Below are 27,832 nucleotides of genomic sequence, written 5' to 3' on the forward strand. Positions count from 1 at the left end.
CATATGTTCACTAATACACTCTCAAGATTAACACAAGGACACACTGGGAAGTCATTTGTCAGCTAACAACTATCGTTTTTTTATTTTTTTATTTTTTTAGTGTATTCATTGAAGTTGCAGGTCAAGAAACAAATAATTTCCTTTCTGTTGTTGACCATTGCAACTTTGAAATGCCTTATAATTGTTAGAATTTCTGGTTCAAGCCAACTTTTAATATAGAGTATTTCAAAGCAACGCTGACTGCTTTGCGGATCAGCACTGGAGGGCGGCCACCTTGTATCGAACTGTGCTGGAACAGTGCAGGGTTGTTCCTGCCACACCTCCACTTTGCCAGTTCTAGGCTTCCCTCAGAGCTCCTGGAATCTTCAGTTGTTGAATAGTCCTTTGTACTTGATAGGTACCAGGTGATGACATATATTGCTAGAAATCCATGTTTATGCCTGGCTATTGAGCGTTCCAAGTGGCTTTACAGGGCACAGAGAAGACTATAATGGGACTTTTCTTTTTTCTTTTCTTTTCTTTTTTTCTTTTTTTTTTTTTTTTTTGGACTGCAAGCTCCTGAATAATGACATGGAACCATATTTATTACTGAATGTATTATATTAAACATATAATAATAATAATATATATTTATTATTACTAAATGCCCAGGCCTTACAGCTAAGTTTGTTCCCAACTAATTTACAGCTTATTAATCTGTCTTTGGTCTCCCATGTGGGTGATTACCTCTTCTTAGTTCTGGTACCTCTGGGTCTGGCTGGCAAAATCCTCCCCTGATCTATCTATTTCCCAGAATTCCTTCTTCTGCCTGAAGTACTACCTTCTACTTACTGCATTTGCTATATAGGCCAACAGATTTTTAATTAACTGATCAGAAGACGGAAGAGGGAATGTTTACGAAATCTGCTGTAGCCGTATGAATAGCAAGACCAAAGTCCTGTCTGTAATCAGATCTCTTCTGGTTCAGAGACAGTCTTGACACAGTGAATAAAAAAACATCACTCCAACAGAAGTTGGATTCTATAGGGCTAAGAATTCTAAGTTCCATTCTGATAGGACTGCTTCCATCTGAAAGGGATCAGTTTGTCCTAACACACCGAGGGCCCCAGACTGGGATCTTTAAATGAAGCAGAGGGTATAGGGGTGGCTTAAGTGGCTCAAGGTCCAGCAGTGCTCAAATAGAGAAGCACCTACCGATTAGCAGTTGAACATGTCTAATTTCCTGGCTGTTCTGAACGTGCCTTCCTGTGCTGTGAACTGAGGCTTCTGCATCCTAGTGTTGGAAGCCCCAAGGTGAGATCTGCAAAGTGCTTTGGCTTAGAAACACATTGGGCTCGCCACAACTGTCATCTAACACGTGCGGTGACTTCGTCGGGCTGGTCTTGTTTTCTTCCTCTCAGGGTAGATTCTGCGTGGCCTTCCTGCCAGTGTTCTCTGCACATTCTTACCGACACGTGCAGTCTAGTTCTGCCAGATGAGAATCTCGCCTGGCTGCTAAGGAGAAGAACGTATGCAGGCAAATACCTGCTTTGGCTGCAGGTGCATTGGATCCTACCGGTTAGATCACCTGGCTCTGGCAATTATTTGGGAGCAAGGGAACAGAAGCCTAAGAGATTGACACTCCACTCCTGAGTATGATTTCGATGAATTTCTAAGCTAATTTGGAAATAATATATTTATACCCAAGCTGATATTAATAGGAATGGTACACTCACCACTTGATTGCAAAAGTAGTTTCCTTCTACAAACTTCCCCCTACTGTTCCAAGATCCGCATTCAGATTTAAGGAGAAAATGAGTTGTAAAGCCGGGTAGTGTGGTTGAGCTAGCAATCAAAGAAAGGGCATTCATTGATTTGCTTTTCAGTTTAAATAAGAATAGAAATCACTTCCTAAATTCTCAGTGTCAGTAGATTAATTTGGTTACTGTGAATGCAACTGCTTTGAAGGCCCAGTCTTATGTGTAGGATCAGCAGAGAATTTCAACAGGGCTGAGAGATGGATTTGCAATTAAAAACGTGTATGGCTTCTCTGAAGGATCCAAGTTTGATTCCTAACACCCACAATGGGCAGCTCAATGCCTTTGGCTTCTGTGAACACTTGTACCCACATGGGCAGACACACACTCACACACGCACTTAACTAAAATAATTTTTGAAATCTTTTTAAAAAGTATTTTCAGGGTATTGTTTATTAATATGTTGAATAAGCATGTAAAAGTATTTTAAAAATTTTTTTTTGTAAAAATACTTAAATAGTGGTAATTAAGAGGGCTCTTTGTTTTAATTCAGTGGAAAATAGTTTTATTAAAGCTTAAATAGTGCTGAACAAGCATTTACCCCAAGTCTAGGTCATGCTGTGACTGGAGACACTCAGTGCACAAACTCTTCACTGTAATGAAGGCTGGTGTGCTCACAATGACCTCATGGAGAAGGAGAACCCACAGTTAGTGATGGGAGGAGGTTCATTAGCATATTCATTAGCATATTCTGGCAGGCATAAGGCTGGGGCCGCAGAGCTCCCTTTCATGGTGACCCCTTCACTTCTTACCTGGGCCCAGACTCCCAGGGGAGCTGTAGTGAGACCATGTGGTCAGTAACCAGAAGCCTGTGTGAAATGCCTTGTCCTGGTGAACAGAGGAAAGGTTTCAGTCATTCATGATCATGATTTTCTAAGGACCTGGGAAGGAAGGCTTTGAGAAAAGGAGCCTGTGGCTGAGCATCCACAGGACATGGAGGTGGCCTTTTGACATCAACACTAACCTGTATCAGGGTTTTTATTTGGAGAGTAGGTAGCAAACTTTTCTTTCTTTCTTTCTTTCTTTCTTTCTTTTTTTCTTTTTTTTTTGTATTATTCTTCAGGAACCTGTTCAGGCAAAAAATAGATCTGCTAAATGCAAGATCCAGAGTCAAGAATAAATTATATCCCTTGGGGTTGTAGAGGTTCATTAGCGCATTGCCGAAGGTACCTCAAGTAACTGCTCCCAAAAGGGTCCAATTTTAGAAGGCCTCTCAAGGTAACATTGGAAAATAATAGAACACATCAAGTGATTATATTGATGTTCATTTTTCAAATTACAAATGGCTTTGCTCACTTCAGGACCTCCTTTGTTTGTTTCTTAAAGTAATAAATGCAGTTGTGAAAGTACAGGTAAGTGATACGTTCTGGTAATGTCAGAGGATTGAGGGTTGCCATGGTACACATTTGCATCATTTTTAACTGACCACCGCCATCCTCAAAAACAAAAAACAGCCCCCCCCCAAAAAAAAAAACACAGTGTATCATCATTTCACAAGTGTGATTTGGAAATTTCCAAACGAACTTTTATAAGGTCTTTGAAAGTCATGTTTGATGACAAATGGAAACACGCTGGTAGGACAGCGACCCGGTCGCTAACCGTGTTTTCCCGGCGACTCCTGCTTTACCATGTTCCAGAAAGCCCTGTGGACTTCGTACCTAAAAGATGTAATTTTAAATTTAATTTGAAACTTATATCTACATTTAATATATTTAATTCCCTTCGCTGTGTTACAAAATTAGGGGTGTTGTTGACTCAAATAACAGTAACAACAAGGGGCTCTTCCCAGGACTATTGACTGAAAGGCAGGGCTGGGATCCGAACCAGGGCTTTCGGCTCTGGACCTGTAGCACTCCTTTCTCCTGTGCTTGGTCACTGCTCTGTTCCGATACGGCCATCTTATTGAAGGCACTGCACCGTCCTTCTGGGGCTTCCTTTCTACTATTCCTCTAACAGAGGAGCAACTGTTGCTATTTAAAACTACAAAGCAGTCCCATATAGCATCCGAGTATCTGCTGGGTTGTCACATCTGATGCTTCGATTGTAAACATAGCCAAGGCTAAGCCATCTCCCTAGCCCACAGACAGCTTCTTTATTTGGCTGTGTTTGTCCTCAATGCAGACCTCACAGGTGGGGCATGTGGTTCATCTTTACCGACCAGGTATATTTACTTTTTCTACCCCATCAGGCACAAGTATACAGGATATGGCTCTTTGGGCTATCGCTAGACAGAGTCTTTGCTTTAGATTGGCCAAGGGACTTCATACTTTCAAGGTCTCATGGATAGATAAAATATGTAATCACATTTGAGTGTCTCTGGGACCATGGTTAAGTTACCTTGAGTAACTCCAGGCGGATGATGGATTTATTCACTTACCTTCTTATTGAATCTGAGTGCAGAGTTTCAAAGAGCCACATGCCTGTGTATTCTGGGGGTACTCTTAAGGAGTTTTAGGATCTGGGAAGGGTTTAGAGTAAGTGTCAAAGTGACCCTTGGCTAGTACCTTTTCGGGAAGCCCATAGCCTGCCCACCATTTTTTAGTTTCTTTATACCCTCTGAAGCATGTGTTACCTACGCTTGCTTGGTCAGCATCTCACATAACAGGTGACTCTGTGACCATGCGCACCCATCAGCATCCACCTTGGATTTGACACTTGTGTAGAAATCACTCATCACCCATGATAAAGGTGATATATATATATATATATATATATATATATATATATATATATATATATATATGTATATGTATATTAGATATATATATTGTGTAGAAATTGCTCATCACCCATGATGAAGGTGACCCCTGATTAAGATAAACCTGAAAAGGAGATATATATATATATATACATATGTATATATATATAATTATTATAAAATATATGATATATATTTTTGCTTCAAGAAAATTGGATTTGGCCTGAGTCATGAGATATGTATTCGTTCCTGTTATAGCTCAGTGGTTCTCAGGCATGACTAGACATTAGAATTACCTAAGGAACTTTTTAAAAATACCAACTGCCTGGGAGTTTTTCCAGAGTAATTAAACCAGAGCTGCAGTGGCAGGAGCTGGCACCATGTCTCCTCAGAGCTCTGTGAGCAAGTGGAGTGTGAAGCTGGAGATGGCAAACCTGAGAAGAAGATGGAGAGGCAGGGAGACGGCTCCTGTCCTGCTGCTGCTATTCCTAGCAATGCAATTAGCACTACTAGAGAAGGCGTATTAGGTGCCGACTGTATGCAGACATGGCTCTCAGTATTTCCGTAAAAGAGCATTCACCTCGAGTTCTCCTTGCAAAGCATGAGATTCTTTTTTGTTTGCCGACTCAAGTGTGGAAACCTTTGAGGATGTAGAATATTGCAATCTGAGTAGAATGACATTTTTTTTTACACCCTGCTGCAAAAGAATGTCTAACCTGCTTGCTGGGTATATATCTGATCTTTCCTATTCATTGTCTTGGCATAAAAAGCGTCAGTGGCCCTCATATGGTTAGCCTGCTGGCTCTGCCAATAGAGATCACCGTGGCCGTCATCACTTACGGTGATAACATAGCAAACAACCACGAGTCCAGATCCTTGTCCTTCTGGTTCCCAGTCTCAGGCCTCACCCAAGTGCTCTAAAATAAACCATTCCTGAAAATAGGTTATAAGCAGAGAAACCCTGATGACACAGAACATGGGAGACTCTGGTGATACCTCTGAGCTCAGCTAACCATGTAAGCTATAACTCCCATATACTTAGAGGAAACACATTTGCAAGGTTTCTCCTATGCTGTACGTATGAGCTTTCAGAGATGACTCCATCATGAAGGCTGGCAAGGGTACGATGGCATTTGGAGTGTAGAGGCAATGTCACGTCAGGCAAGCATGTCCTCTGTCCCAACCGAGGCTGTACTTGGCCTTCCTTTCTTCTTTAGCTTGTCCAGAATTTAGAGCTCCAGGCACAAAGGCCCCAAGAACTTGCTTTTACCTCTCTGAAAATTAGGACTGAACATAACCGTCTGCAAGGCTGACCAGTGCTGTTGCCTGGGAGCCCATTCTGGGCAGAACATTTTGATAAGAGCCTGTCCTTTGATGTCTGGAGTGACCAAGTGAGCCTGTTGCTTTCTCAGACATTCTGGCAGTTGGGTTTACTTTGCTGCATGGAAACTTATTATCCTGGGGTTAAAACAACAATCACCACCACTCGAACCAAGAAATCATAGTCATGCCTTAGGAGAGACCAACCTGGCTGTGCATACTATAGAAATTCCTCTCTCCCTGTAGCCTCCCCTGCCCCAAATGCTTGTTGCCAGTGTGAAGTATTTAGTGCTTCTGGATTCTGATAAACCAAGGAAGGTAATGGTCTGCTAATGTAGTGATAGGACTCAGCCGACTCATCCCTTCAGAATACTATCTGGTTTTGAAATATGTCTTCTGTAATGAAGTGGGGGAGGGAAGAGAAAAGGGAGGAGAAAGATAAGAAGGTAATAAGTGTTAAGATGTGGTCCATCCTACCGAGTGGGATGTAGCAACAGTAGTCAGACTGTGAGGTCCTGGTTTCTGCTGTGTTGACAGGCTGGATAGCCTAGGTGAGATGTGTATGTCACTTTATAAGGTTTTTTTTTTTTTTTTTAAGGGATAGCTATCTTTTTAAAGCCTGTAGGAACTGACTGGCTGGCTCAGTACTTAAGAATGTTGGTTGTTCTTGTATAGAACCCAAATTGGGTTCCTAACATCCACATTGGGCAGTTCACTACTACCTATAAATCTAGCTGTAGAAGATCCAGTATCCTCTTCTGGCCTCCAAGGGAACTCATACACATGCACTTACACACATGTAGATACACACTCAAACACATAGATACAAATAAAATAAATCTTTAAAAAGAATTAAAGTACTTGGCAAATAGTAAGTCCTTGGTCAAAGGTATTATATCATCTAATGGTCAGGATAGCAACTTCATTCTTATTTGGCATCTAAGTCCTTCTGTAGATTTAGAAGTGTTCTGAAAATGGTGATTAAACAGAAGAGGATGCTGAGAAAACAAGTGCATGCTGGGATTGGCTCAACCATTTCTGTCCAGGGTATAGGGATATCCGTCATGCTCATCAGAACCTCTGGGTCTTCACTCACACACACACACACACACACACACACACACACACAGAGAGAGAGAGAGAGAGAGAGAGAGAGAGAGAGAGAGAGAGAGAGAGAGAGAGAGAGAGAGAGATTGTTTTAGAATTTTAGGAACATTTTGTTGTTAACACCATCCTTGATTTTTGAGCAGGATACCTGGAAAACACATTGAATGGAGCGTGTTGAGATTTGTCACAAGACACATTCCCACAATGAACAACTATACTGCTTGCATTATTGTACAGTATTCCTGAGCACTCTTCTGGACATAGGCAACCATGTGTTAGAGATATACCCTCTTATTGAGTCCGATGTTGATTTTCCTCCTGGCACCTGCGCCTGCTAGAGTTTCGCACAGTAATAAGCCTCTAACGAATTGTCCGTCATGTTCACGTAGTGTTCCTCCTGCCTCACCCAGTGTGTGGCAGGTACTTACATTGTATCTTAAAGCTTAAAGTAGACCTTGCTGTCTGCTTAATATACACACATGGCTAATTAGAGTTCAGCCGCTTGTGGACATGAGGTGGGTTATAAATCAGAGGACTACAAAGCGAAAGAGATAGATGATGATTCAGAGTGGAAAAATCTGTGTGCCAAACCCCACTTATTTATTGCTTTTGGAAAACTATCCCCAGTTGAATTGTCCCTGGCTTAAAACTCTGCTCCCTTTGCTATTCCAATTTTCTAAGTTATTTTTATGGTGCCCTGTCAAAAGCACCTTTCATCTACTCAAAGTAGGATGTTTATCACATTCCCTATTCTATTATTTATAAGTATCTGGTGCTTCTGGTATTTTCCTCATTGGTTCCCATATCAGATCCTTCTCTCTTGCTTTGCTGGTGCAGATTTCCCTGAGTTAATGAGCTACCCCTCCTGGCTAGGGGCTTCCAGGTAGACATCTCAGTATGGTCCACTGTCACCAAGTAGCAACACGTGCAGTGCCTAGGCTACAAAAGATAGCAAGATGCTTGGCTTTTGGGATGAGCAGATGCCCAAACACTCTCTAGAAAACTTAAGTCTTCCATCCTGTCTGCAGTGCAAATAGCTATGTTGCCATAAGCAAGTCACTGGAGTCCTCCAGGTCTCTGTTTTCCCTTCTGGGAAATGGGAGCAGGTCTCATCCACCTCTGAAACTTGGATCTGCTAAAGCAGTCTTTATACTTAAGACACTTAGGAGAGCTTTCACGTCTTTCTTTAGACTTGTGTGCGCACGCGCGTCATCAACATAGCATGTATGGTCTACATTACGATGTCTTGTTTAGTTTTCTCTACCTGACTTCATGGAGACAGGTCTCACCTTGAACCTAGATCTCTCTGTTCCAGTAGCATGGCCGCCAGTGAGAACTCTGGGATCTGCTGGTCTCCACCATGCTCAGCACTGAGGTTGCAGGCTGTTGCCACATTCCTGGGGTTTTAAGAGGGTGTGGGGAATCCAAACCCAGGCTCTCATTTCTGTGCAGTCAACAAACTCCCTACTGAGTCAACTCTCAGCCTTCCTGAATCCTTTTTACTCATTAGGAAGCAATAACAGTGCACTATGAAAACATACCAGCAGGTGGTTATTAATCACATTCAAGCTAAGCTGAAAAGATGAAGGGAAGTTGGCGAGTTCAAGGCAAACTGGAGAAACAGCCTTGTTCTCCAAAGCCTGGTTCTAGGCAGTGTCTGCACCACTGGAGCCCTGAAACAGAGCTACTGTGCTGAACTTTGGGTGTGGGCCGGGCAGTCAGTGTGATAACAAGTCTTACAGGGACTCACAAAGTTTCAGACCCAGTGGTCCAAAATAAACTCGGAGAGTGTTGAATGTGTGCATACGAATGTTTGTGTGCACGCATAACCATGTGTGTCCCCACCCATACTAGCCAGATTCATAACATCTGTCTGAATAGAAATATATCTAGAATGTTCCCCATCCCCCAACCTGATTTTAGACCAGTTTTATTTTGGGAGCTAAAATGTTTACCACTCAATGTTCTTTTTCCCTCCTAGGAAATTCCACTTACTTGGATGACCATGGACCACCTCCTAGTAAGGTAAGGTGGCATGATCTACTTTTTTAAAAGCAGTTTCATATACATGCACTCTATCAGCTCCTGGATGTCCAGTGAGCCCAGCCAGGTCCCTCCTAGCCATGAGTCATTCACAAGCAGCCAGTAGCTAGATGATGTCAAAAGAATCATCAACTTTACCGATGAGGGACCTGAAGAGCCTGAAGATGACCCAAGTGACAAGGGAGGAAAAGCCATCACCCGATCTGTTCTTGTAGCCACCTGTGGTCTGTGGGTGTGGACTTACTGCAGAACTTTGCTGATCTCTTCTGCGTTGCTTGTGGCATTGATTGGTTTGTTTGGCACTTGGCGTGAGCTGCATGGTGGAGGTTCCCCGTGGTGTTGGACCTTGGGGCTAGTGCTAATTCTATCAGACTCTCTCTGCTCTGCTCTACCATCAAACCCAGTGACTGTTCCCCCAAGTCCAGAGTGCTGGCTGTACCCACTTGACTCTTCCTATGAACAGTTGCACTTTTTTGGTGACAGAACAGTTCATAAATATAATTTTCCTGCCACTCTCTGCTTTCTTGAGCTCGATAGAAGCCAAATGCAAACTCCCTGAAATGTGTGCGTGCGCGCACACGGGCTGGTGGTGGCAGGATAAAAATGTTCCTGGGGTGTGTACTGGCTGGTTGTGTGTCAACTTGACACAAGCTGGAGTTATCACAGAGAAAGGAGCCCCAATTGAGGAAATGCCTCCATGAGATCCAGCAGTAAGACATTTTCTCAAGGAGTGATCAAGGAGGGAGGACCCAGCCCATTGTGGGTGGAGCCATCCCTGGGCTGGTAGACCTGGGTTCTATAAGAAAGCAGGCTGAGCAAGCCAGGGGAAGCAAGTCAGTAAGTAACATCTCTCCATGGCCTCTGCATCAGCCTCTGCTTCCTGACCTGCTTGAGTTCCAGTCCTGACTTCCTTTGGTGATGAACAGCAATGAGGAAGTGTAAGCTGAATAAACCCTTTCCTCCCCAACTTACTTCTTGATCATGTTGTTTTGTGAAGGAATAGAAACCCTGACTAAGACAGGGTGTGATAAAAATACATATAATGCAGTGGACTCCCCTTATTTGTTAGTATTTATTATTATTATCATTATTATTATTATTATTATTATTATTATCATCATCATCATCATCATCATCATCATTATCATTATTTTATTTGCATTACATCCCAATATCAGCCCCCCTCTTTTTCTAATACCCCCTCACACAGATAACCCCCTGTTCCCTCCCTTCCTCCTCTGAAAAGGAGGAGCCTCCCAGAACTACCCCTCATCCCCACTCACCAAGTCACTGCAGGACCCACTGAGGCCAGACAAGAAGACCCAGTAAGGGGAACGGACAGAATCCATAGGCAGGAAACACATTCAGACACAGGCCCCACTCCAGTTGTTCAGGACCCACATGAAGACCAAGCTGCACATGTGCTACGTATGTCCAGGGGCTGACTCTCCTTATTTTAAATGCAGGTCTGTTATGATTATTTTCCTGTTGTTGCAAGTGATGGTGTTAGCTGGCTAGCCCTTGGAAGAGGAAGTAGTAATTGACAAAATCAAACGTTAGTCACCATGTACCCGTCGATCTTACTTTATCAATTTTTATACCTAGGCTCTGAAAGCCTAGACATCCTTCCTCTTGGGTTCTTAGTCTTTGACCCCTGAAGGCAAGCTCTGCCAAAAGCAGTTGTAACAGTGTTCAGAAGATAAGATGTTTAATCCTCCACCACAGCTTCCAGCATGAGCTTTGTGAGTAGATTTTTCTTCTTGTTTTCGGTTGTTGCTGTTGCGAGAGACAGAGTTCCACATCAGCTCGATGCGGAATCTTGAATCTCTGATATTATGTGCAGAAGGCTGAGATTACAGCTGTCTAGCAGCTCACTGAGTTTTATATTGTGTGGTGCTTGGGATTGAACCCCAGGACCTTAAGCGTGCTGGGCCAGCACTTCTGTAACTGAGCTAGATGTCCAGCCCCTTGACAAACTACTGAAGGTGTATTGGTTCTGCCACTTTGTATGACACTGAGTGAGTTACTTAATATTCTGAGCCTCAGGGTACCACACCCCTTGGGCAGAGTTTAACTAAAACCATAGTCTAGAGCATAGAATGTCTGAACAGCATTGTACATGACACAGAAAAGTGACAGTCAGTAAATCACAGGTGGCCTGTGCATACTTGACAGGGATAACATTATAGAGGAATTGTAGAGTAGAATTTGTCATAATTGAAGGGTGTCCTGCTGTTTGATCCAGTGTGTGGCTTCGGGTTCTCTGGGGTGTTACAGACAACAGGACAACAGATGAAGAAAAAAGAAAATGGCTTCCAAAAGGAGCAAAGAGACTCAGAGGATGCTGGTACAAAAGCCAGGGCTTAGTGTAACACATGTCCCTCGTGCCCTTGTAGACGGTGACAAGTAAGGCCCACACATTGATTCCACTGAGCTGGACCGTGCAGCCCAGAGCTGGCATCTGAATATGAACTCCTGGTTCTCAGCCCAGTTCTCCCATGATGCCGGGGCTCACAAGCGAGCTAGCATCAGAGTTGCCTGAAGCCTTATTAAAACACACGTTGTGCCTTCCAACCCCTCTGTCTCCCATTCGAGGATCCGAGGTAGGACCTAAGCATCAGTATTTCTGACGAGCTTCCAGGATGCTCCCGACATGGATCTGCAGTTCATACTTGAGAGCGGTTTCTGTAAAGGCCGGGGTGAAGGAAAACATCCCCCCAGACCTTTGGTGTTCTCTTCTTACTGCCTGGCTTATTGAGTAAAGGTTTCTTATTAATAAAATGATGATTCACCATCATTAAGGGTTTGGGATTTTAGTTGTAAGTAAAATGTTTTTCACTTGGTCAACAACCTGTCCAGAAGGGAGGTTCTTTATTGAAGGAAAGAGCAGCATGCATCTCATGAAGGGTGTTCATGCCTGACTCGCTGCTTCTTTTCTTGGTGGGGACAGGTAGGCCTTTGTTCCCCTGCCCTTGCCTAATGTCAGACAAGCAGGATAAGCACACTTGTTGCGGGTCGGCTGCTGGTAGTCTGGGTTTTTACTTTGAGGGCAATCTGATAAACCCAGTTTTTCCTGGACAGAAGACTCAGGCCTGCTTGACTTTGTTAGGTCCAATCTTTAGTAACAAGAACCTAACAATGGATAAAACTACTGCTTGTTTGTGAGTGTATTTTCTCTGTGCTTCTGACTTCTGTCAGGCTGAAAGTGAACCCTAGAAGTGTCCAGTGCAGCTTCCAGATCAAGGTCCCTAGAGTGCCCACTGGGGCAGAAAGCTAATTATGTAGGTCTGCGGACCTCCTGGTTTAGGCAGAGACATGGTGGTACCCAGAGGATAAGGTCTCACATGTGTCTGGCCTCTTAGAGGGAGTTCAGACCCATGGTTGTCCTATTCTCTTAGCACTCAGAAATAACTTTTGTTGACAAGACCAAGGGTTATGATCTTTAAAAAAAATTGTCCCAAAATACACAGAATTACTACAAGTTCTCTTTTATTAAAAGTTCAAGCCAAGTTTCACATTCCACAAAGTACTAGCCATATGGGGGATGGGGAGTGCCACCCCAGAGCACACTGGGGCCTGCTTTCTTCTCTCCAGGGTTTCCATAGGAGATAAATGAACAGCCGTGATTTTCACTTGGTTTTGAAATCCCCTTGGACCCCACAGCTCACGCCAGCTGGTCTGTGAGTGAAGCCATTATCCAGAGTTGAAAGTAATGGTTTCTGACACCCAGTTTTTACTACCACTGTGCTGTGTAAGGCTGGAACCCCGCTGAGAAGGACCGCGTGGATCTCTAGTGAACAAAATGGAAAAGATATTCTTGGATAAAAAACCAGGCACAGAATATCAAGTATGGTGTGCTAGCCAGAGCCACAGTGAAAAGCATTGCAGGTTTCTTCTTTCTTTCTTTATTTTAAAAAAGATTTTATTTATTTATTTTTTAAGTATGTGAGTACAGTGTCTCTCCCTCAGAGACACCAGAAGTGGGCATCAGATCTCATTACAGATGGTTGTGAGCCACCATGTGGTTGCTGGGAATTGAACTCAGGACCTCTGGAAGAGCAGTCAGTGCTCTTAACCATTAAGCCATCTCCCTAGCCCCCAATGTAGCAGATTTCTAGTGTCTTTCAGTCTTCAGACAGTAGGGTGGCAAGAGATTTTCAGTTCTCCTTCTGTCTTACACTTTTGTGAATAATTGGAGCTCGTTAAAGCAACTCCTAGTCACTGAAAAGTCAGGGAGAATAATTTGTGGGGTAAGGGAAGACTGAAGTTGAGCGTAAGAAGCTGTGCACTGAGCAGCTCGCTCCATAGGACCCTTCCTGGGGGACTTGCCTTCAGCTGGTGGGAGCAGCAGCCATTAGCATTGGTGAGTTCCATCGGTAGTAAGCGACTACAAATTATCATTTCACATGTCTGGGCTTCCCATCTATGACAGATAAAGCAAAAGACCTGTTCTAAGCAACTCCAGGATAATAAAATCACTCCCCCCTAGATTATCTATGCCTCCTCCCATGTGCCAAAACCTCTGCCAAGCACTTTGCATGTAAAATGTCCTTTCCATCAAGCTCTATAAAAGAGTAAGTATTTTTTTTTTAATCTTTATTGTACAGATAAGAGACCTGGATCAGCCTAAGGAGGCTGAGTAACTTCCCAGAGGTCAGACTCCAAATGTTAGACTCCAGATTCCGCCCCAGGGTTGTGCAGTTCTAGGACTGAAGCTTTTAATAATTTCAGAATGAGTAGCTGAAATACAAACGCATTTTTTCTTTATTTGTATTTATATATGTTTTATATGTTTAAGAGTCTAGTAATTTAATTAGGGGATAAAAATCTAGCCTTCAGGCTGGAGAGATGGCTCAGTGGTTAAGAACACTGACTGCTGCTCTTCTAGAGGTCCTGAGTTCAATTCCCAGCAACCATATGGTGGCTCACAACCATCTGTAATGGGATCCGATTCTCTCTTCTGGTGTGTCTGAAGACAGCTACAGTGTACTCATATATACATAAAATAAATAAATAAATCATTAGGAAAATAAAGCTTAAAAATTTAGCCTTCAGGTTCCAGGAAAAAAAATATCTATCATTTTCCACTTGATTTCCAGGAATATTTTCAATTTTTAAAAGTCAACCTTCCATGTCTGTTTTATCTGATATTTCCCCAGGTCATTTTTTTTTTGTCTGCCTATTTTCATCAGTTGTAAATTTTCCTTTTTTTTTAAAAAAAGATTTGTTTACTTTATGTGTGTGAGTACACTGTCACTGTCTTCAGACATACCAGAAGAGGGTATCAGATCCCATTACAGATGGTTGTGAGCCACCATGTAGCTGCTGGGATTTGAACTCAGGACCTCTGGAAGAGCAGTCAGTGCTCTTAACCGCTGAGCCTTCTCTCCAGCCCCAGATGTATATTTTCAAACCAGATTGATGGCAATGCCATTCTGTGTCCACATAGACAAACGGGCCATACCTTGTTCTTTTCAAAGAACCTATGTGACACTGCTGTCTTCCCTCTTGCATGACTGTCTGAAACTACCATATGCCATTGTCCTGATAACTGAGTCTTGCCCTGAGAAAATTAATTAAAGCTGCCACTATGTGAAGACTTTCCTGCCCTTGCTCCTTATTGTCACCATGGAATCTTCAGTGTTGCCTGACTCTGTATCAATCTCTGCTTCCTCTGGCCCCATGGTTCTCAACCTTCCTCATGCTGTGACCCATTAATGTGTTTCCTCCTGTTTGGGCAACCCCCTCAACCATAAAATTATTCGCGTTGCTACTTCATAACTGGAAATTTGCTACTGTTAGGAATCCTACTGCAAAAAGCTAATATGCCGGCTATCTGACATGTGGCCCCTGTGAAAGGGTCGTTCCACACCCGGAGGGGTCGTGACCCACAAGGTTGAGAACCACTGTTCTTAGGGGTCGTGACCCACAAGGTTAAGAACCACTGTCCTTGCCTGCTGCATCTCTATCAGTTTTCTTTGTTGTTAGAGGCAAGAGTGAACATTTCTAAATACTCTTCAATGTAAGTTAAAAACGGATTACACAGAGTGTTGAGGGTGTGGTCCAGTGCTTGCCTACCGTGTGTAAGTTCTTGGTTCAATCCTTGGCACCACTGCAGAAGGGGGAGAGAGGGAGAGAGAGCGAGAGGGAGCAGGTTATAAAGGTGGTCTCGCCGCTCCTATCCATCTTCTGGAGATCCTCTGGAAAAAATGATGTGGGACTTTGGTTACTGCAAAGATCACTGTGAAGGATGATAGGACAATGGCTGTGTGTTTCACTCATGAACCATTCCCCAAGACCTACACCATTTAGTACACTAGCTGCTGACATTCAAATAGAAATTCAAGAAGTAAATTTCTACTCGGATTGTACTGGCCACATTTTCAACTCACGGTGCTCCTGTGTGACCAGTTCCTCTTGTGCTGGATGCCACAAAATAACTTTGTACCATTCTTTTCATTTCTTTCTGGGTCACGGTGTTTTGAAAATGCCTCAGAGTAATTGATGCTTCATGGAATGGCTATTATTCTTAGGATAAAACAGTACTGTATAGTAAAAGTATGAAACGTAAAATCACTAACATCTCATGATGGGTCTTAGGGTCTCCTTGCTTGCTCCCTTTCTTTCCTTCCTTTCTCCCTCCTTCCCTCCCTCCCTCCTTCCCTCCCTCCCTCCTTCCTTCCTTCCTTCCTTCCCTCCCTCCTCCCTCCCTCCCTCCCTCCCTCCTTTTTTTCTTCTTTTCTTTCTTCCTCCCTTCTTCCCTCCCTCCCTCCCTTCTTCCCTCCCTCCCTCCCTTCTTCCCTCCCTCCCACCCTCCTTACTTTTTCCCCTTACTTTCTTTCCTCAGGGCTTTGTGGATCCATATAGTAATGACAAAGTAGAAGTTTCCTTCTCCTTAAAAATTAGAATAGCTCAAAACCCCATTAAAATTGTCTCTAATGAGTTCTGGTTTATGTTCAAGGTTACAGGTTAAGTTCTATAACTGCTGTCTACTTTTGCCTCCCAGATCACTTTCATATGTAATAAAACACCATCGATGAGTTGTATATTAATCCATTCCTCGATATAAAAATACAATATATGTATTTATATGCAAATAGGGCCTGCCTACTCTCGTTTTATTATATCTGTAACGATCTTTGCTAAGTAAGATTACATTTGCTGAGAGCTAGAATTGCAGGCATCTACCACCAACGCAGGGAGATCAGAAGTTCAGTGTCCTCCATAGTTTCACTATTAATTTAGGGCCAGCAATTGTGATCTCATTTAGAGAGATGATCTATGCAGGCGTAATAAAATGAGGCTAGGGAAATGACTAAGGATTCATAAGAGGGAGACTCAGGCTGAAGGACACAAATACTAGAGAATGATGTGTTTTCCCTAGGCTTACCGGGGATCCCTGCAGCCTAAAGAAGGGCTTTTAACAGACTGCTCCTCTGAGATCCAGAAGTGCGGAAAATTCTGCATATGCCTCATGTTAGACCCTCTGACCAATGAGCAGTCACATCTGATCTCTGTTAACCATCCAGTGTTTGGAATTTTGATAAGGCAGCACTAAGAAGAAATCTACACAGGCTGCGTTTAATCATTAGTGACTGTAATAACATTTATTATTGAGTGATGTTATGTGTTATTCCATTTAAGAAATGGTGAGACCATCATTAGAAGTGTACCACAGGGTATGACCTTCGCAAACAAGTATTGGTCCCCAATAGGGCATGGTCTTTTCGGGAGGTGGAATCCAGGGAGTTTGACTGTGTTTACCCTACCCTGGGGCAGGTGTTGGGCTCTAAGGAAGCTCTGAAACACTGCCCCAGGGATGGGAAAGTGAGATGTTTAAAGCCAGAGCTGGTTGGGGTTCCTACCAGTCTATAACAAGACCTGGGGTGGAGCGCGAGAAGGTGGGGCGTGGGATTCTCAGGCTCTTGGACATCCTCTCGGACATCCAGGCACCTCTGGGAGTCACAGAAAAGTAGAAAATGGAGTCAGGGGCCCGAGGGCTGGGGACAGGGTCTAGCCCAGGGTGGGGAGAAAGGGGGAGCTCCAGCTTTTCCCACTTGGTAATTGTTCTTAATTTGACGGAGGCAGACTCGGTGGTGGCTGTGGCTGAGAAACTTCTGTGGGAGAATTAAGCTGCGGCTCTGTAGTGGGATGCCTTCTCCACGGCTTACCACAGCGGGGCTTCCATGAAAACAGACATGGATAAAGAGTAATGTACAATACCCAGCTGGTGTGTGGAACTCTGGTTAGGGGGCACTAGGCAGATATATAATCAGGCTGTGTTTAATCTTCAGTGACCATAGAAACATTTATTATTGAGTGGTGTTATGTGTTACTCCGTTTAAGAAATGGTGAGACCCAAAACCAGCATTTATCATTATTATCTCAGGTTGCCCTCAGCCTCCCCTCTCTACTGTTCCTCATAACTCACTTTATATAAAGAGTGTATATTCATTTTAAATCAGTATTTAGTAGTCTTTTACGTCAATGGGTGCTTTCCCTGCATGTATGTGCACCAAATTCATCCAGGATTCACAGAGATCAGAAAGGGGGTTCAGATCTCCCTGGCAGTGGACTTACAGACATTTGTGAGCTGCCATGTGGGTGGTGGGAATTGAACCTGGATCCTCTGCAAGAGCAGCCAGCGTTCCTAACTGCAGAGCCGTCTCACCAGCCTCTTGCTGGTTTATTATCCCCAATACTCACTCTGGTTTCTATTTGAAATTAATTTCTACAGTTCAAATTGCCTTTTTTAATGTACAAGATATGTCTTATAGCATCATATTTTTCACTAAAAAGCCACGCTGGTTGACAGTTCATTTAAGAGAAGGCTACTGAAGCCAGGCGTCTTTCTGCTACAGGGGGGCGGGGCTAGGAAAGTAATGGAGAAAAACAGAAACAAAGTCTCTTGGCCTTTTAAAAAACATGGATTTACTTCTGCAGACTTCCCAGCTGAACATTTAACAACACAACTGCCAAAACCTTAGGGAAGAGTTCATCCTTGTCTTTGTTTCGTCTCCCTCCACCCCCCAACATCTCCCTCAATTGTAAGACCCTATTAATTGTGGGACTTAAAACAGTTCTGGAGTAAGGAGACCTGAATTTCATTGTTTTCCTAGAGTCTATAAAGTTAAACTTAAGTATTTTATAACTGTAATAGGCAGGTCCCCAGAAAGGTTTGAGAGCACAATTACTTTTGTACTGTTGGGCCAAGCATCAGTTTGTTTGGGGGTTTCTGAGTCTTGAAAGTGCCTTTTCCCTGAAGGCAGGATTGCTGAAACTCAGGCATGCGCTCACACATGTGCACACTCTTCCCTCCTTTGGTGAGAATCACCTTATGCTAGGAAGATGAGGGCTGAGATTCGAGAAAATAATGCATTTCTTATTTCTATCCTCCAACCCTGTGGGCTCAGCCATCCACCTTGTTTCCTTTATGTGAGGTCCTGGGAGAAGGAAATCAATCCCCGGTGAAGCTGGGTTTTGTGTCGCCAGCCATGGCGTAACTCTTGATGGGTAACTGGCTCCTGCCTTCCTGTGCCTTACAAAGGTGTTCTCTGTGCTCAAGGTCCTCCAGAGCCTCCTGTCTTGTACAACTGGAGTTCTCCAGTTTCTAATACCCTCTCATCTTCAAGGCCAAAGGAATGAAAATTCCTTAGGGCATTTTAGCATTGCAAAGCCTTCTAAATATAAAATTAATAGCAAGACCAACAAATATTCCCAAGATGGCATCATTTACATTTAAACAGGACCAGCCTAATTTGTCACATTCTAAGTTGTGACTTGTTTGTTTTGCCTGGAGACTAAGGAATGACAGAAGCTGGGTCATGTGGAAATGGGATCAGACCCTCAGTTCAAACCCTAATGATGCAGGTGCCCCTCTGGTTTCCCTGGCTAGCCTGGATACTTTTATAGAGCTTTAGCTTCCTGTCTCTAGAACAGTGGTTCTAAACCTGTGAGTCACTACCCCACTGGAAGATAGAATGGCACTTCAGCAGGAGTTGCCCAAGGCCACCAGAAAACAGACATGGTTTACATTATGATTCACAACAGTAGCAAAATTACAGTTATGAAGTAGCAATGAAAATAATTGTTATGGTTGGGAGGGGTCACCACAATATGAGGAACTGTATTGAGGGCGTATAGCATTAGGAGGGTTGGGAACAGGCTCTGATCATTCAGTTTGCTTCCAACCTTCCATTGCATCAACACATTTTCTTTGGATTTTTTTTTAAAAAATGTATTTGGCAGATGGGCAGTGGGCCTCCTAATCCCTAAGAACATTTGGGTTTCTTAGTTATTTGTTTAAGCTGGTTCAGGACACTAAGCATGGGCTTGGACAATCCCTCCCCAGATTTTCACTCCTTAGGCATCTGCCTTGAAATGTGACTTTACCTGGAACACTCTTTAAAGAAAAGCTGCAGAATTGAGCTTGCTTTTATCAATTGCACAGAATAATGGGTTTGTGTTTAATGGTTCGTGGTAAATATATTAGGAATAGAGAAAGAACTTAACAAGGCAGAGTAAGGAGAAGAGTTGGGTTTTGCCTCGCTCTAATGAACATGACCTTGCAGCTGTCCCCACCGCACCCTCCTTCCTCTCTCTCTTGTGTGGATCAAATAAGTAAAGTCATGACTTGAACATTTCAGTTTTAAATCAATCCAAAAGCCTCCAAGGCCAGCGGGGGCTGTAATGACCCCTGTTTAGAGTTTTCAGTAAGACGGGTCACTGATACCTCAGAAGGCAAAATAGTCTTCACGGGGGGAAACAGGTCAAGCTTATGTAACAGTGACTGTTTGCCTCCCAAAGTCACCAATATTCCCCCTCCCCCGCCCTTCACACCCATCCCTGTTCTTAACGCTCATGTGGAAGTATTTGGACCGGCCAAAATGCCTCCCCAGAGGTCAGCTTTCAGTGGAAGTATGTGTCCAAGTTCAGACACAAGACCTTTGCTAAATTTGTCCATTTTATGAACTTGTAATGTGTTCTCAAGAAGAACATGATGGACCCATTTCTCTCTTAATAATTTAATGCTAATCTAAACGTATCTTCATCATTTCTGAAAAAATATCCTGGGCAGCCCCAGCCTTAAAAGTATTTTTTTCTATGTCTGTTCTTTTTAGCATCCTCCGCACCTCATTCCCAGAGGACCAGTTACCACTGGGAAGAGGTCCAGTGCTCTCTATATCTTAAATGTTGTTTACACGCGCACCCACATATACCACAGTAGTGCACGGATGGATGTCTGAAGAAACTGTGGGAGTCCACTCTCTGCTCCCACCTTCCATCCCACCTTCTGTCATCCTTAGGATGTCACAGCATTCTCCAAATCTGAGGAAATCCAGCAGCACCAGTCAGAAGCTTTAGTTGGCTCTAGGATTGGGGTGTCTTGGACAGTGGGACACAGACATGTAGAAATCACACATTTGTTGGAAAGCATATTTAACCAAGAAATTGCTTCAGTTAGTGGAGAAAAGCTCATACCGCCAGTCATGGGCAACATGTCAATTGCCTCAGGGTTTTAGAAGCTGTATTGGCTTAATCCTCGTGGTGGCTCCAACTACAGCCCTTCTTAGATTCATTTCTTCCTTGTCCTTATGGTCAATTTGCTTTTTGTTTCATTTATTATCTGCTTTTCTATGATTTCTAGATGATCCTTGAACCCATCCCCTAATTTGTAAATTTTTTTTCCTGTGGGACTTTGCCCACATTGATTATGTCACACATGACGTATCCATGTCCTGTTGATGTCTTTCATGAGCACCTCTCACATGCTCCATCCCCATCCTTAGCCAAATGCTCAGGTGCATCCTGAGACCTCCCATACCTTCTACTCCACTTTCTCCAAGTTCTGGGGAAGCGTGTAATGGGGAATGAAGAGCTCTGAGCAACACCGACAATGGCGTCATCTGATTGGCTGTTACTTCCTTACTGGGGTCCATCGTAATTGGGTCTGTGGATTATTGACATTACCTTGTAGAAGGAAGGTCCTTAGTCCCTTTCTTGAGAGTCTACCAGTCACTTGCATTGTACCCTAATTGTACATAGCCTCAGGGTTTAGGGATGTCCTAGGGTATGTAGGCTGGGAGAGGTGATGTGAGAAGAAAGAAGAACAGTTCTATGAGTAAGGCATCATCCACGCTGGGTGAAGACTTTCGGGTGCAGCTATGTGAGGACTGCCTTCCCAGCCGCACACCTGCCGGTAGCCCCTCCCCCATGCTATGTAAATAAACTCAATGGATTCATTGGTTTCTAGGGGACCCCTTTATGGAATCATATCATACCTTGGTTCACTATTGGGGCCTCATAAGGAAGGGATAGATGCCATCAATATCTTCCCCCGCAAAAAAAAATTCTGAAAACATGTTGCACGTTAGTTTTTTTTTTTCTGTTGCTGAGTCTAATTAGCACGATCTCAGTGACAACACAATTTATTGTTTTATAGCCCTAGAGGTCATAATTCTGAAATGTGTCTCAAAAAAGCCCCCAAATCAGTATGTTACTTGGACTGTACTCCTTCTGGAAGCTTGAGGGAGTAATCAACTTGTTTGATTCTTTTAGCTCCTAGAAGCCACCATTGTTCCTCAGGTTATGACTCCTTTCTTGGTCTTCAAAGCCGGTTGTGTAGTATCTTCCAATCTCTGCATCTGACTGTTACTCCTCTTGCCTTTACCAGAACCATTGTGATTTTTAACAGTCCCACCTGGATAGCCTAGACTCCCTTCCCACCCACCAATCCTCTTGTAACCCAAGTTTCAAAGTCCCTTTTGTCAGCAGGGTTATATGAACAATCCACAGAGTCTAGAAGTTCCTATAACTGTATCTCTTGGGGGCCATCACTGTGCCCTCTAGGTATATTTCCTTCCTCTTCTCAGCCTTCAGGGGGAAGATTAGTATGACATTTTCTGAAATGTTGTTTCTTGGAAATATCTTCATTATTACCTTCACTCAGCACTTGGCAGTATATAGAATTCTGCGTTGGCACTCTTTGTGAATCAGAACAGGATAGCGTGATGAAAAACAATCATCAACTCCAGCGTTTCAGAAGCTTCACATACTAGACTTTGTTTGGTAGCTCAGGGGCCCAGGTTGTTTCTGTCTTGTGATGTCATCCGATGGGAGGTCTCTATGGCTGTTTTTCATCCCTTCATCCCAAAAGTGACACATTCGCTTTTCTGAGCAGGTCATTGGCCCTGTTAGAAAAGGGATCTAGTGCAACTCTGAAGGGGAGGGGAGGGTGGGCGTGGCTGCTTTCAGTGGGCGTGGCTGGTTGTCGGTGGGCGTGGCTGGGGAGTTAAGCCTGCAGGCAAGTGCCCCTGAGCAGGGGCCTCCACCTTAGGGCCATTTCCCCTGCAAACTGAAAGTCTTCATCTGTTTTACTGTAGATTTCAGCATTGCTGTTAAGAATATTTCGAGGTGCTTTATCTGAGAATCCAATCTGTCTCTATGGAAGCTATTATTCTTAGTGTTTGGAAAGTTTACGGTTTCGTGCCCAGGGTGTGTCATCATCCAGATACTCCGTGAATTTCGCATCTTGGAAATGGGTGTCCTGGGAGATGAACTTATTTTTACTGCCTGCTTTCTCCTCCTCAAGTTCACTCTCTGCTTTTCTGGCCGTTCTTTACTTGCAGACTGATTTTTCCAGGAAGAACTGGCCACAAGTCTTTCTTCTTTTTCCTTCTCTTTCTTTTCCTTTTTCTTCCTTCCTTCCTCCTCCATATTACGTTTGTCTATTTACTATAGTATCCAGAAAAGCTTCTTAATGTAGTTAATCACCATCCACTCATTCTATTCCTAATTTCTAAGAGCTTGTCATGTTATTCCCTAAACTTTGTTGATCACAGAGTTCTTGGGTTCCACACAGGGACATTTGGTAAATTTATTTTAAAAGGTTAGTCTTGTATATTTTATTATTTTTGGCCGCTATTCTTAGTGGAATCATTTTTTTTTATTTCACTATATTTTAGGCTGATTGTTATGATATTTTAAGAAAACTATTAAATTTTGTGGCTTATGGGTCATATTACTGAAGTTAATTTTAAAATATGATTTCATTAGTTTGTGTGTTTTGTCTGCATGGATGTCTCTGTACCACATGTGTGTAATGCTCAAAGGAACCAGAAGGAAGAGCCTGAAGTCCCAAATTTAAATCCCAGAATCCAGAGTGGAAGGAGAGAACTAACTCTTACCAGTTGACCTCTGACCTCCACATACATGTCACAGTATGTTTGATTGTGCACATTAATAATAGTAGTAATAATGATGATGATGATGATAAAGTGGACTTCCATAGAGAGGACTACTCCCAGATACTAATGTCCTTATTTGGTCCTTGACAAATTGATGCTCTGTGTAGAAGGCAGCTCTGAACTCCTGTTATTGACTGAAACTCACAAAACTATAAAGCATGTATGGATGTGCACACATGCATATATGTTCACGAGTACACACACACACACACACACACACACACACACACACAAATTAATGGCACTTAAGACCTTGCACTAATCTGCAACAACAGCCTCTGCACACGATTCCAGTGTATGTGAAACATTGCTTATCCATATTATGCCTTAAGGGCTTGGAACAGGTTTGGTGCTTCTGGTTTGGCTTTGAAAGTATGTTGTGATTATATACCTGGAAGAATATTTTCATATGTCAATCAGAGGTATCCAAAGTGAGTCTGTACTTATGTCAGCTCTGTCCAACCTGACTCTGTCACACATCCCTGGGACCCATGGTACTGAAGGACATTGATCACTAGGGGTGTCCAGAGAGGACATTGCTTCTTAGGTAGAGTCACAAACTGTCCCTCGTGTTGACCCTCATCTCTTTTCTCTTGCTTCTTTCTCTTTAAAACCCGATACCCCTTTTCCGTTGTGTGGTGATAAGAACAATGGGCACAGTACAAGAGTTGTGGAGAAGTTCAGGTCTTTTGGTTTAGAATATGATTTTGTAGTGTAGTTTAAAAGCATCATGGACAACACTACCGCCCAAAACAAACTGAAGTGGTAAATATCTTCTGTGTGCTTCATAGAACTGTTATGAGGTTGTTCGATGGCCAGTTGAGGTATAGAGGTTTATTTTTCTTTTTTCTCTCAAGCTTGCCACAGCAGTAGTGGGAACTTTGCTGCTGGAGCTTAATAAACCTTCAGATTAAACTTGTGTCTCTTTGCTCACTGAGGGAGTTGGCCCTGATTTCTGAATATCTATTATCCAGTTTCCTCCTGTGTGGAATAGAGACAAAAGGCCCAACAGGGTATGGTTGTTGAGAGGATTAGCTGGAAGGAGCCTTACACAATGCTTAGGGTAATCCATTCACTGCTGGTGAATGTCAGTCCCTTGTTGGCACTGGATGAGTCAGTAGTCTATAGATGTGTGTTTGCAAATAGAGAGGCAGAAGAATTACAATACCAAATCGCCCTCTCGGTTCCTGGGCCACCTAAGGCTGTTTTGTGCTTCTTTAAGAAAGTGTCAGAGACTGGCTAAGTCAAGTAGTCTCTAGGTTCTGAGAGCTGGGGGCGTCCAAAACCAAGATGTGGGCAGGTAAAGTTGTCTGGCGAGACCTGCATTCTTACAAGATGAGGATCCCTGTATCCTCGCATGGGCAAACCTGATCAGGCAAGAGGACCAAATGCTGTCTGGAAGCCTCTTTTGTGATTTCTAAGGGGAGGAGCTGTCTTTTAATACCCCCATGTCAGCCACTGAATATCAGCATCTGATGTTTGGCCTTTCTTGGTACTTTAAATTAATACAGTTGGGTAACCAAGAATGAAATTAAAGCAGAATCACAAATGCATACATACATACATACATACATAATACATATATATTCCATACTAAAAGTATACAGAGAACTTTTTTTCTTTTTCTTTTTCTTTTTTTGTCACGCTACAACAAGTCAGTTTTACTGTTGTAAAAAGACAGGACTGTCCAACAAAAACATGGTTAGCCATTCATGATCTGATTTGGATGTATGAAGTAAGTTATGATACACATTAACAGCCACGAGACATTTGTTTTGTAATAAATAAGGCAGTGGAATTAACTCATTAGTAGCCTTTTTAAGATAAGCTCTGAGGTCTGCCCTTTCTCCCTTCTTAATTCCAGTGAAGATCATTTTTGTTCCAGGGATGCACTTTTTGGGATTCTCCAAATACTCCATCAGGGTATCCTCTCCCCAGGTGATGCCCTTGTTCTTGTTGGCATCTGTGTAAGAGAATCCAGCAGCCTGACCTGTCTTCCCCCCAAACAGACCATGGAGACTTGGTCCAGTCTTATGTTTGCCTCCCTTTTCCACAGGGTGGCACTGGGTACAAAAGTCTTCTTTTTCAACACCACCCATTTTAAATTCGCTCCGGGCTGGTCAACAGCACAACCGTTCAGACTCTCAGACAGACGTCCAGCTCACTGGAAGTTTTTCAGTGTGCACACTGCAGTGTGTTCTAGAAAATTGTCCCTGCCTTGAAACCCCAGTCTGCTCATTTGCATTCTCTCTGGCCAGTGGTGGCATTGACAATATGTCAAATGTGCTTTTGAGTCGTGATGACCAAAGAGGAGCCAAAAGCAGTGTTTACCAAAAACCTGAAATTAGAAACCATAACGTACATCCCAACTAGGAAATTACTCTGTTATTTATCTCTGTCAGGAAGGAGCTGTCGAGATGCTTTACTGCTTTACGGAGGTGTCAGCTCTCAGAAACAGCCTCCAAGAAGTCACGGCCTGTAGGAGGGAACGTACCCTTTAGATGAACCTGACTCATTAAGAGTCAGTGGTAATTCAAGGAGGGCACAGGCTGACGTGTGCTTTTTTCTCCAAAGAGATCAATAAGACGTAAGGTTGAAGGAACAATTGCATTACAAGGGAGGGCCACTTCGTTCCAAGGACGTCTTAATGTGCAGAAAAAGAGCAGACCAATTTCCTAGGGGTCCCGCCTTAAGTTTCAGGTTGGCTCCAGTACCTTTTGGGAGTGTGAAATCTCTAACGGGAAGGTTTTGCAATTTGGCCACGTCTAAGGAGCCCTAGGATGGAGATGTGCTAGCTTAACACATTGCCTTCCTGGTTCCATTACTTAATTAATGAATTGTGCAACACCACGTACACACACACACACACACACACACACACACACACACACACACACTTCTGTGAAGTTTGCAAGAGAAGATTCCCAGCATTCCCATTTCACCATCTTAGAGACTGGGAGGTTCCTACCTCTTGGGTTTTGTTGTGTGAGTTAAAAAAGGGGAGCCACCACTATTTTAAATAAGAGAAAATTTTATTTTACTTATTATATTTAACTACGGTCTTGTGCCATTTATTTGAAACCTTGGTTTTTAGGCCATATGTAAAACAAATTGAGAGCATCAGAATTTATATTTTAATGATTTTTATATCGATTTTTATTTTCAGTGGCTCAAACACAAATGATTTGAGTCACTCCTATGCAGATAGCATATTTTGTAACTCATGTGTAGTGTGCATACAATTCTCAAGTCCCATTTAACGGAAAGTAAGGCAGTGCCTGCATACTCTAAAGCACTGGTTTTATCAGCAATAATTATAGTATCTGCTAATGTATGCGAGTGATGGCAACATTAGCTTCTGTTGCTAAAAATTCTTCCTGCAGAATCCCGAAGGACCCGTCAGGACAGAGGGTCACGCACTGTCTTCTGTTCAGACATGGGAAGGTTGTCTAAAGTCTTGTGCTGACAGCACTCAGAGAAAACACTAGAAAAAAAAATTTTTTTAATGTATGATTTAAAATTCTTAGATATGTTGATCGGACTGAAAATTCCCACGTCACTCTGAAAAAGGCTCTACTGATCTTCTACTTCAGGTGCCTTGGGCAGGTGACACAAGGTGGCCTTGTGTCATTTTACAGTGGGTCCTGTGGGCACCCATAGACCAGTGGCTCTCCGCGCCTAGGCATTCAATGCCATGGCGTCTAAAGGTGGTATCGGAGCTCTGAGAGAACATGTGCTTGCATCCTACCTCCACTCAGAAAACTGACGGCCCCTGAGTGGTTATGCTGGTCAACATTCCTGGTAGGAAGATAAAACGTTCTAGATAGGAATCCCCCATGAACCCTTTTACAACGGCAAAATGATGGCCAGTGTGGTATGGCCAACCGGCTAGGCTGCGAGTCTCCTTTCACGGTGTGAGAAAGAGTACTTGCTGCTTTAGGTATGGCATGTCTCATTCTACAGGTACAGAAGCATCAGCGAAGCTTATGGAATAGAGCCATGCGCTCTGCTTCCTTCAGGGCAGGCGGCAGAATTACCTGCTGCTTGTTTGTGTATTAGCAAAGTTGTTGCTGGCTAATAGAACCTGGAATTAATTTGCTTGCTTTGGGGAAACACAGATACAGTTCATAAATTAGAGTCTATAAATCTTCCAAAGTGACTCTGAATGCTTCTCCTAAAGGTGATTTGTTTTATAAGTTAGGCATATGTGTAGATATGTGCACACGAGAGCAGGCGTGTGGGAAGGACAGAAGAGGTTATGGACACCTTGGAGCTGGAGTTGCCAGCAATTGTGAGCTATGGGACACGGCTACAGGAAATGGAACACAGGCCCTCTGTGTGCTCATAACCACTGAGCCATTTCCCTGGCCCGTCAGAGGATGCTTTGACACTCCTGATTGGGTCACCCGTTCCTTGGTCTAGAACTCTCTAACAGAGGTTTCTTGTCATGCCTTAACCTATTGTTCTTTAGGTCACACCCATAGGATCACAACTATCCACCCAGTTGGAAACGTTAACTCTGAATGACCCGGACCTTTCTTTTTCCCTCTCCAATAATCAGTTAGGTCAACTTTGTCTCTCCCTCACCCCACCCTCAATCCCCATTGGATATTTTCGTTACT

At 43.2% G+C, this 27,832-nt stretch overlaps 1 protein-coding gene across 1 annotated transcript in view; it reads left to right on the forward strand.

The window, feature by feature from the left end:
• Positions 1-27,832, forward strand: part of UST (uronyl 2-sulfotransferase) — a gene marked incomplete at its 5' end in the record, with an annotated part of 252,690 nt that overhangs the window by 98,573 nt on the left and 126,285 nt on the right. Inside the window, one exon of the mRNA XM_080941680.1 lies at positions 8,903-8,946. Coding sequence (XP_080797806.1) covers positions 8,903-8,946 — 44 coding nt within the window. The remainder of the gene's footprint in view (positions 1-8,902; positions 8,947-27,832) is intronic.

The sequence above is a fragment of the Micromys minutus genome, assembly GCF_963924665.1.
Source record: "Micromys minutus genome assembly, chromosome: 30".
NCBI classification, from domain to species: domain Eukaryota; kingdom Metazoa; phylum Chordata; class Mammalia; order Rodentia; family Muridae; genus Micromys; species Micromys minutus.